This window comes from Procambarus clarkii, chromosome 67 (assembly GCF_040958095.1).
Source record: "Procambarus clarkii isolate CNS0578487 chromosome 67, FALCON_Pclarkii_2.0, whole genome shotgun sequence".
Taxonomy (NCBI): domain Eukaryota; kingdom Metazoa; phylum Arthropoda; class Malacostraca; order Decapoda; family Cambaridae; genus Procambarus; species Procambarus clarkii.
The window spans coordinates 29,855,587-29,867,050 of record NC_091216.1 but is presented as its reverse complement, the minus strand read 5'-3'; the positions used below and the strand labels follow the sequence as shown (position 1 = coordinate 29,867,050).

Below are 11,464 nucleotides of genomic sequence, written 5' to 3'. Positions count from 1 at the left end.
GCCTAGGAATATTTAAGTTTTTTAGCTTCATTTTTTATAAGAATTCCTCAAGTCTGTATATTATTTAAAAGCTAAGCACGTACGAATTCGTGACGATCGTCAATAGTCACAATAGGTACTATCTAAACAGGAAGATGAGTTGCTATATAGCACTATTTATTTATATATATACATACAAAAATGTACATTGGGTTTGAGAGTACATATTTATTTAAAAAGTAAGTTATAATGTAGTAAAAGAGCAGCAGAGACATTTCCTACCTTATCCCTGATTTTTAAGAGATGTTATCAGTTAAGCGGTAACAGGGACAAGTCATTAAATGCGAACATAAGTGTTCTCACAAGATAACGTCAAGATAACAATGTTACGCCTAATTGATCGCTGATGACGTATCAAAGAGTATACAATAGTTGTCAACCAATGCGGGTAATTAAAGGAACGGGTGGCGGACACGAGTTAGTAGGTTGTATAGACATACAGCATACCCCACACAGTGCTGCTGTTCATACTTCATCTGGGAGTGATGCGGTTCAGTCGCAAAGACGTGTATTCTTAAATACAGCATCCTGCTTGGGGTCTATGTAGAGAACCTGGTTAATCATTTTTGTATGATTTGACTTACAATTTAAACTTGGCTTAATTGCTCATCTGTTGCTATTAAAAGGCCTACAAAAGTTATAAACTGTAAAAGATTGTTACCTCTTAAACCTTCATTGACCCTGTAATTATTCCATTAATTGATGCGCGTCAGAAATCACTTTCTAATCCTATAAATGGACATATAATAGGCCTACGGGCCGCTCCAAGCAACAGCCTTTCGTATAGAGTTGTGACAAGTCAAGTCTCTCTCTACACCGGGCATGGAGAGAAATAAAGATAAACATATTTCAGCCACGTTATTGTTACTCCTCGTCTACACGAGGAGAAATACTTAACAGAATCTATTCCTGATGTAATTTTCCAATCACTTGGGCTGGACGGTAGAGCGACGGTCTCGCTTCATGCAGATCGGCGTTCAATCCCTGACCGTTCAAGTCGTTGGGCACCATTCCTTTCCCCCGTCCCATCCCATCCCAAATCCTTGTCCCTTCCAAGTGTTATATAGTCGTAATGGCTTGGCGCTTTCCGCTAATAATTCCCTCCCTCCTGGTGTAATTGACGTATGAGCCACTGACCTCTTCCTCTGTACGAAAGATTTGCCAGTGTGTAAACATTTGGCAAGATACTGCAGAGAACAAAATTGTTAGATATGAATACAAAAAAATCTCTGAATGCCTTGACCAACATATTAAATAAAAGTCCCCACCTTAGCACCAGCTTGAGGATGGCTAGCGGCAGTTATCAAGCCATCATTTGTTTTGTAACCACTTTCATAGGATGTCAGGTGGATGATATTGCTTAAAACAGATCACTTGAAATTTGTCACGTCTCATTATAATTATAAATGTTTAGTGTTGTAATAATTCACCAAAAATAATGGGTGCGTTAATTTGAATTTCTTCCGCTAATTAAAATTCATAGTGAAAATTGAAATTAATCAGATTGTTCCGACGATTGTTGTAATAAATTGTTGTAATAATTTTATTGAAATAAAATGTTTAATTTTATGTATTGAACAGCACACTAAATGTAGGATGCAGTGTCCGTATTTTGCATTTTCCATAACTTAAGAAAAGATTTTTTAGTTAACTTTTTTTTTTTTAGATTTTTTAGATAACTTTAAGAAAAGATTTTAAGAAAACTTAAGAAAAGAAAAACCTTAGATTTTTTCGTATGGTTTACCATTGTCGGGGACAGGGAGCCTGTAGAACCCACATCAGGTGAAGGGAAACTGGTCCAACCGCCCGAAACGCTTTGCGTAATAGTGGCTTTAGGCATTGTATGTACTAGCTCTATCTATTAATCCAACAAACTTTGTAAAATCTCTTGTATGTATGTACCTTACCTAAATAAACATTTATTTATTTATTTATAACCGCGTGAGTTGAACCTTGGACGCTCGGTTGTCTTTTTATTTCAGTACCGGATGAAAGCAACAGGCTGTGATTTTGCCCAGGTGAAGCGAGACAGACCCTCTACCGTCCAGCCCAAGTGGTTGAGAGTCCAACCCTTCTTACAAATTACGTCGCTTTTCGCTCGTATGCGCTACAAGGGTGCCGATTCCTGTTCTAGGTAAAAACTAGGCTACGCGATTTTCTCATAGCCTAACCTTTCACAGCGAGTTGGTGGCATAATGCTCATTTGTTGGGACCAGTGGCTCGCACATGAATTTACTACGGGGCCACAAATCAAAGCTGGTTTTGAATATTGTACTAGTATAATTTTGTTAAAAAGCGGTTTCAGATATTTTTAGAAATGATCATTAGTCTTCCACTTTTTTACTCCATTGGGCGCGTCACTGGTTGGTCCGGTTCTGCATACTTCATATTTTTCTTTGAATTTTAAATATTTCCTCGTTTAAGAAGACCATCCAAATTGCTACATTATTTTTTTTAATTATAAATTTCATCAAACTTCAATATACCAAGATATTAAAACCTTCACGTCCATATAATGTTTTGGAAGTTCAGAAAGCCCTCTTCTGAAGGTACTTGCCTCGTGGACCTGGCCAAGCAATAACTATTCCTTCCGTAATAAAATGTGCATTAAAAAGCCACGCTCTAACAAGCAGACAAGTTCAGTGGCGCACTTACAGGCATATTCACTGCAGGAATTAAAAGAACGTAGGAATAAAGGCAGCCCCCTGAACACCTATTAACCCATGCGAGGCTGCTCATTTATATCCACCCTAACTCATTCATATATACATGTCTAACCTACGCTTTAAACAATCCCGCTACATGACAATTGTTACCCGACAATTTAATTTTTAAGTTTTTTTTTTTCATTGGTTGGAGTTAATTTTAGAGATAAAGATTAGGTGGGCGGGTAGAGGGTCACCAGTAGCACTTGCCCATAATGACTTACTGCATCGTGACTTTGGCAAACAGGTTATATAAAAATTATGCCTGCTCTTACATCGAACCTCCTAACGTAACCAGAATGGTACGGACCCCCTCAACCTACCAAACCCTATAGTTAGATACATTGAAAACATATTTGAGCCATTACTGAATAGGTTGAATTTATAAAGTTGGTTACGAGAACTTACAAAACGCGACCTATCAGTTTAGGACGAGTTGGGAGTAAAGATGGAGAGGTGCAGGTGAAGGAAAAAGTTTTGCAGTGGGAAATATAGTGATAGCAGGTTGGCTGTCCCTAATAGCTGCACAGAGTAAAGAGTTTCGAATATCGTTTGTATGGCTACCATCACAAATAAATCTAACCCATCATAATGACACACTGCAGCCAAATTAGCGTGTAACGAAGTTGAATTAGACCTAGGTATCCTCAGCTTTGCTGTCAAAACTATATTGTTCCAAATACTCAGGTCTGATAAGAGAAATTACAGATTCCCAACGACCTGAAAGCCCTAGTATAAAAAGCTATGATTTATTTAGATCTGAAACCTATAATCTATGGGTAGCACTAAACGTCTACCAGACTGCAACACAGTGGTTGCCAGGATCAGGTTAGGTTCAAGGATTCTTGCAGCTGCTGGGCTGTGTAATCATATGGTGGACGGCGTTTTGCAGCATTCATTAAAGCTTTACTTTGTACTGCTTGTAGTTTTTGCATGTTAGTTTTCTTTAAAGTGTGTAGTGATACTGGAGGGCATTAAGAATTGGACCGGACTAGAACCTTTTAAAAGAGTAACTATATGTTCGTGCTAAGGCTTCAGAATCTCCCAAGTTTTTCCTAAGGCTGTTTTTGCTTTGTATATTATGTTCTTCGTGAAATGTTTCCTGTTCTATTAATCACGAGTCTCTGCATTTTTGTTTACATCCGTATGTTTGATTGTGCGGTTGTCGAGGATAATGGAGTAAGGATTTCTTGCATGACCTCTGCACCCCTTGGGCTAGGTCATGGATACCTCCGCGTCCTAGGGCCAGGTCATGGGTACCTCAGCAGACTAGGGCCAGGTCCTGGGTACCTCTGCAGCCTAGGGCTGTGAGACCTCCGTGGTGTTCATCTTCCCGTCGACCACTGGGTGTCGTCAGCGTTACGACCTTGAGGATAACCATGCACACCAGAAATAAATCGCCTGATGATAAATTTAACTCCCTATCTTGGGAGTTGTTAAGAGTGGTGTGTAATGTGTCGGGTCACGCGTCTAGAGCGTGGTGTTGCCCAGCTCCTCCCCGCCTGCTCAGCTACCCTCACTTTTCTTTATAAAAAGATACCAGACCGCCGCCACTTGCTTGCCCAGGTCATCACTCGGCCGCCGTCTCTACCCAACCGGTATACCTGTAGCCGGGTTCGAGAGTTCTTCTATTCGCTAAAACGCCTTGGGGGGGGGGGGGGGGGCCAAACGTGTTTGGTGATAACTCGATTGGATAGGCTGTTGCTCGCAGCGGCGTGCAGGCGCAAACATCGGTTAGATTGATCCGACAGTGCCTGAAGCAATTTTGTTAAGTTTCCCTTTTAAAACTTACTTTTTTTTTCTTAGTTTTAGACTATAATCAAAGCTTCAGTCTTCCGGGTTTAGTATTTTGTTTTGATTCTTGCTTACCCATACACACCGTCGTCTAGAGTTGCTACAACGGACATAAAATGGTGTACTAAGCCACGGGAATCTAAGCTAACTTAGCGGCCTATGCACAGGAAACCTTAATGCTAGTAAGGCGCTATGATTTACATGTATACAAAAGGCCTTTTGGCCCATATGACTCCAAACTTATTCATACACAAACATTTTATTGATAAATGGTTGTACGTTTATAATTGGGAACGTTTACGTAAACAAATGTATTGCATTAATTACGTAAGAGACTCTGACTACCTTAGATACGGGCCTTGTATTTTGTAACCTTTGTGTGAAGGAGTCTCTTAATTGGTCGTCGCCTGGCACTGCTACAGTGGGTAAATGTCTCCATTAATGTGGAGTGCTGCAGGCTGTGGACGGGGAGGACAATGTCTGTCACCTGATACAGTTCTAAGTGAAAGGTGTAGAGGAAATTGTGCCAAGGTGAATGATTGGTTCTTATGAGGTTGGAAGGGGAGGTAGCTTGTGACAAGGGGCCTCCAGTAACGGGTATTTCGCAACTACTTTACACAGTAATAACGTGCAAAAATATGCCCCAAAAGGTTTTATTTAAAATTGTTCTCCCTCCTCCCCCCACATAAAAAAATATAATAAAATTATCGAAACAAATCTAGCATGGTATTATATGTATATTAGCCTCGGTACATTAAAGAGTTTTTGACTCATTGTTGCTAATTTTATATTTGTTACGAGAGCGAATGACACGTCTTGAAAGCTGGTGAAACATTTTAGAATGTCTCGGATAAAATGACTTAAATGTTACTATAACAGATATATATATTTATGCCCAGTAATGGTGCCAGTATTATGTCTGACCTACAGGCCTGGGGTCACAGAGGCACGAGTCTACACTGCCTATTGGGTCATCTGGCAAGTCACTTAAGGCAGCTGTAGTAGTACACTCGAATTGCCATGGTTATTATAACCCCTGTGTGCTCAGTTCGTGCTACCCAAACTGCTCGCTCTTGCTCTCATACACATAGGAATATTGTATAAGGAATATATAAGCTTGTATAAGGAATATTGCTCGTATTTAGTTTTTTACCTCTGCTTCACACGCTATTTGTTAGCCTAATGATGGCCGTGGGCATTGTCACCCGGGTGGGCAGGTGTTTTAAGTGTCCTTTGTTCCCCTGGGTGGAGTGTTCTTGTTCACACGTCTAAAATAACTGGCAGTATACATGTAGTATATCTTTGTAGCCAGAACAATGGGTTATTCATACATCTGTGCTTTCGTAGTCAACCCATACGTAACTCCCTCCCATGGCATGATCTGCCATGGGAGGGAGTTTCTAATAATGTTGCGTGTAGGAAAACAAGGAGTACCTCCCTGGTGGGAGCAGGAGGGGGCTTTCCTCTCCCTCCGGCTCGTCCCTCGCCTGGCCAGACGTAACGGCACCCTGACCGGAACTGTCTGGGAGCGGGCAGACAGGCTGCTCTTGAGCTTATCTCCGTCGAACCACACATCACGTGTACTGGTGGAGTGACACACTCCTAGGTCTTATCTCCTGCTTTATGTTGGTAGGCAACGGGCACTTTTATTGTGTGTAAAAGGAGTTGATTGTGTATAGATATTGTGTACAACTAGGCACTGACTATTGTGTAATTATAGGTACTGTTTGATTGTCCAGTATATAATTGTAGGCATTGATGGACTGGCTAACATTATAGGTTGTATAGAATTATAGGTACAAGCATTATATTATATAAACTTAAATATAGGACTTTGCAGTTTTCCGTTGATTCCCGGAAGCAACAAAGGGTAAACGGGACCACCTTTGCAGCCAGACTGCCGTTGTTACCATGAGCCCAAAGTCGTTGTTTCCCGGTAGACAACGAGGTGAGGGTTTATCATAGATGTAACAGGCGCAGCCTTGGAAATATAATTGTTCTGCGATTTCTTTGAGAAGTCTCCTTATCATAAGATATAATTTAAGACTATAACTTAATAACGGATAATGAGACGCAGTGGTTGATACCTGGTTCAGCTATTAATATCGTTTTGCCACGTGATAAGCTATTATTGAGAGGAGCCAGAATGAACGCCACGTGGTAACCCTTGACAGAGTACCACTCCACCCGTCCCACCTCGACCCTGTAACTACCCCGGGGGTTTGCATTCTCTTAGTCGTTGGCCTGGAGTGGACCACAACTCCCTGAAAGTTTGCAATAAAGACTTGAGCTTGACCCCAGGGTGTGCTGATTCAGGGGTCTCGGGAGCAAAGGATCCCAAGTAGATATTGCCAAGGGGGGGGGGGGATTTCTATGGAGACCAGGAATAGGTATGCAACCCATCCTCCTTATACAAGCTATACAAGACCATACACACATGTTGATAATAAGGGGTGTCGTGAAATACGGAGTTAAGTTTTGTATTTACCGTGTACAGGAGTCATGTCAGCGAAGGCTATCAGAGAAGCGACGGGCAAGACCCTGCTCAACAACAACCTTCCCTCCAATGTTAGCGGCACGTGTCGCTTCGCCTCCATCTCCCAGGACACGCAGTGGGAGGACCTCGTCACGGATCATCCATGGCTCAAGACTGAGGTAAGGAACGGTGCCCTTATTGGAGGGCGGATGTTGCTGGGTGATGCTCGTCTCCTACAAGCTTGGGTGTGCGCTGAGCAACCTGTCCTCTTTCCATGTGGAAAGCCACTTTATCCTGGTGACCCGCGGTCACGGAGCCCCCTTGCCTTCACCAAATTATCCACTCAGACTACTAAAGACTACTACTCAGACAGCTGATTCACTTAACTCAGTGTCCGAGGTTTAAGTGAAGGAGCCACTGTAACGAGAGGCTGGGATGAAGGCCTGGTACATGAAGTAACCTTTACTGGTTGGCTTGGTGGTGTTCGGTACAGAGGTGGTATGCTGTATGCTGTACCATGTTGTGAAGGAGGAACTAACTGTCTTGTATGTAACCTGGAGATAGTGTGCGTGTTTTTGTGTGTGCGTGTGTTTTTGTGTGTGCGTGTGTTTTTGTGTGTGCGTGTGTTTTTGTGTGTGCGTGTGTTTTTGTGTGTGCGTGTGTTTTTGTGTGTGCGTGTGTTTTTGTGTGTGCGTGTGTTTTTGTGTGTGCGTGTGTTTTTGTGTGTGCGTGTGTTTTTGTGTGTGCGTGTGTTTTTGTGTGTGCGTGTGTTTTTGTGTGTGCGTGTGTTTTTGTGTGTGCGTGTGTTTTTGTGTGTGCGTGTGTTTTTGTGTGTGCGTGTGTTTTTGTGTGTGCGTGTGTTTTTGTGTGTGCGCGTGTTTTTGTGTGTGTGCGTGTTTTTGTGTGTGTGCGTGTTTTTGTGTGTGTGCGTGTTTTTGTGTGTGCGTGTTTTTGTGTGTGTGCGTGTTTTTGTGTGCGTGTTTTTGTGTGTGTGCGTGTGTTTTTGTGTGTGTGCGTGTGTTTTTGTGCGCGCGTGCGTGTTTTTGTGCGCGCGTGCGTGTTTTTGTGCGCGCGTGCGTGTTTTTGTGCGCGCGTGCGTGTTTTTGTGCGCGCGTGCGTGTTTTTGTGTACGCGCGTGTTTTTGTGTACGCGCTTGCGTTTTTATATTGACTACATTGCCAATTTGTGCAGCTGCTAGATAGCAGCTTTGTCTAGCAGCTGGAAAAGTTGTATATATAATATATTTGGACACAAATTTCACGTGGGTGTAAATTATGTTTTTTGCAGAAGTTGGTGGTGAAGCCCGACCAGCTGATCAAGCGACGAGGGAAGCTGGGGCTGATCAAGGTGGGCGTGGACCTGCCCACGGCCCGCGAGTGGGTCCTCCAGCGTATGAACAAGGACCAGCAGGTGAGTGTGTGGGGGCTTAGGTGCCACGTGACACGTTGTGGATTTAGATTTGGCTACTAAGAACGAAATGGCCATGTAGCACGGGCTATGGTGAGCCTGTCTGTGTGTGTCAACTCGAACGGCTTGTATAGTATTGCCCCCCCCCCCCCCACACACACAGACACACCGTATCTGCTGCCACGCACGCACATGAACTACGAAAATGTGTGTGTGAACACCTGTGTGAGTAATGGCAACATGACACACAGTATGGTTTCGGAACAGGAAGATCCTGTGTTACAAATCTACTTAATTTTTATGATAGCCACTGAGATTCTACAGGAAAGAGATGATTGGGTTGACTGTTTATATCTAGACTTTAAACAAAAGGCTTTTCAGTCCCACACAAGTTGTTGTATTGGAAACTGGAAAATACTGAAGGCGGGTTACAAGGAGACTGCTGGTTATTAGTCTTGGTTATTAGGTTCATGAAGTAATTATACATATGATCAAGGCTTATGTTGAGGCTTGATGTGGTAATTAGTGTGTTTACACTAAACTTCGTGCATCACACACTTTCGTTTTTGTTTCAAAAGCAATTAAGTCTTTTTAACAGTAATTGATCTGCACCTGGTAAAATGACATCTCTAGTTAAAGAATACTTAATGGGGGGAAATGAGGAACCTTGCCACATAATTCTGGGAACAAATCATGATGCATGTACAATAAGATATAAATCCCGTGACACAGCGTGTGTGTAAAACTGTATGGTACAAGACCATAGTAAACACGTGAACCCCAGTAGTTATGACTCCCGGGAGACTGGTGTTGAACCCGCCTTCCTCCACTCATGGCGGGAAGTGGCCGGGTAATTCATCTGGTCACTCCTTCACCACACTCACTCACCCACCCACTCCCAGTCGCTGGGGACTACTGCCGCCTCCTGCCCGAAGTTAGTTGCAACAAATGCTCTCGAGAATATGCATACAAGTACAGTATAACAGTGTGAAGATGGGCCATCATTATGCAGGCGAGGAGTCACAATAACGTGGCTGAAATATGTTGACCAAACTACACACTAGAAAGTGAAGAGACGACGACGTTTCGGTCCGTCCTGGACCATTCTCAAGTCGAATGACAATGGTCATTTGACTTGAGAATGGTCCAGGACGGACCGAAACGTCGTCGTCGTCCCTTCACTTTCTAGCGTGTGGTTTGGTCAACATATTTCCATCCTTCTGTTCAGTTATTTGTAGTTGACTGGTGCTGGCTGGCATGCTGATCTTTACATCCTCGTGTGTTCTCTCTGGCTATTGTCTAGTTTATCACCATAAATCCCTAGAGATATAGCAACCCTTTCCCCCCCTCCCTTTCCCCCCTCCCTTTCCCCCCTCCCTTTCCCCCCTCCCTTTCCCCTCCCCCCCTCCCTTTCCCCTTTTAACCGAAGGATCTTGAAGAGGACAAAGATGACTCCAGTTTACATTAATGTCTAGAATATCTGGTTCTTATTCAATGTAAATTACGTTATAGCAGTTGTGTTCGTGTTCAAGGGGACAATTTGCGAGTGAACACATTAATGTGGAAGGACTGAGTTACTATGGAGGCCTGGTCGAGGACCGGACCGCGGGGTCGCTAAGCCCCGAAAACACCAAGGTAGGTACTCATGACTAGTGGAGCAAGTTGAGGTCATAGAAAGCTGCTGTAGCGCGAGTCGGTTGTTGATCAATAGAGCCACGTGGGTGTTGAGCGGCACCTTGTAATATGGGCTCATTGTGAGCTTCGTGTCGGGGGGCGTCAATGGAAGTAGGGATTGTTCTCTGTTCTTAGAGGTTCTTTCTATAGGGGGGTAGGGCTTTGGGGTTACGTACAGTTCCTAAGTATTTCATAGTTCTTTAATGCTCCTCCGGGAGTCGGTTGGCAGCTGCATCCGGGTTCCTTCATGAAGGTATTAACTGTCAAGGATACTGCAATTTGTATTGTAGTTGCAAGGTCTGTTTTTCCCCATAAATGGTTTAGTTTTTTGTTAAAGATGGTTTTTATGTTGAAGTGGTTGAAAATGGATGTTTTTTTTGTTAATGGTTTTTTGTTAGTAGTTTTTAATCTTGCTCTTGAGAATGTGATAGTTCGTGGCATATTACCATTAAATCTGCTGGGCGCGCCTTTCTTAGTGTGGCATTAGCTTATCTTAGGTTTTCTTATCTGACCTTCCTAGGTAGCTGTAGTCTCCAGATCTACACTTGGAGAGAGGAGTTGTATTTGTAAGTCTGGTGTTGTATATCTGAGGTATTTTAGCCTTGTTCTACACATTTGATTGTTGCTCACGGCTAGGATTCGCTAAGCATTTATGCGTGCACTTGCGAAACCTGTACATCCTTCCTCAATCATGGTGGCTTTATTTATTTGTATTAAACAGTTTTTAAGCTAAACACAAGAGGGTTTTTCATAACCTTGGGTTGTGAATTTTTTGAAGCTTGTGAATTATTTAATGTAAAGCCTCAATGATTGTTGAAAGATGTAGAGGTTTCGTAAAAACTTGAATCCTGGTTCAGGGCTAATAGTTTTTTTTAAGAGGTTAATCACTCTAACGTGCTGTGAGAGAGATTATCGGCGTAGCTTAGGAGATTAGGGTGGAGTTTGATCCGGGAAAACTTTTTCCCGCTCGGATATTGAAGAGTGTTGGGCGGGTACTCCACCTTGCCCCGTCATTTTCAAGGCTCTCGTGTTGGGAAGGACGTTGTCGGAATTACACGCTCAATGTTGACACGGAATTATGGAGTCGGGTTGTGTACCGAGCTTGACCAGCCCGTCCTCTATATCTGCCCCCACTCCCAGGTGGGAGGGAGCAGGCTGAGGGAGGTGTCGGGCAGGGGTGGGGCAGATGTTATCAGTGTTGTGGAGAGAGGTGAGGCATGTAGCACACTCCACACGTGTTGTCTCACTACCGCCGGTGGTGGCGGCTTGTGCGGGACACACCACCTCTTATCGTGAGCTTCTCGCCCTCTCCACTCTCCCTCTGGAGGGGGGGAGGGGAGGCGGAACTTTTGCTCGCCTCAGTAACAGT

At 43.4% G+C, this 11,464-nt stretch overlaps 1 protein-coding gene across 2 annotated transcripts in view; it reads left to right on the top strand.

The window, feature by feature from the left end:
- Positions 1-11,464, top strand: part of ATPCL (ATP-citrate synthase) — a 46,018-nt gene that overhangs the window by 1,838 nt on the left and 32,716 nt on the right. For both annotated transcript variants that reach the window (XM_045757319.2, XM_045757318.2), the window contains exons 2-3: positions 7,036-7,193; positions 8,302-8,424. In XM_045757319.2, coding sequence (XP_045613275.2) covers positions 7,041-7,193; positions 8,302-8,424 — 276 coding nt within the window. In that variant the 5' untranslated portion in view covers positions 7,036-7,040. The remainder of the gene's footprint in view (positions 1-7,035; positions 7,194-8,301; positions 8,425-11,464) is intronic.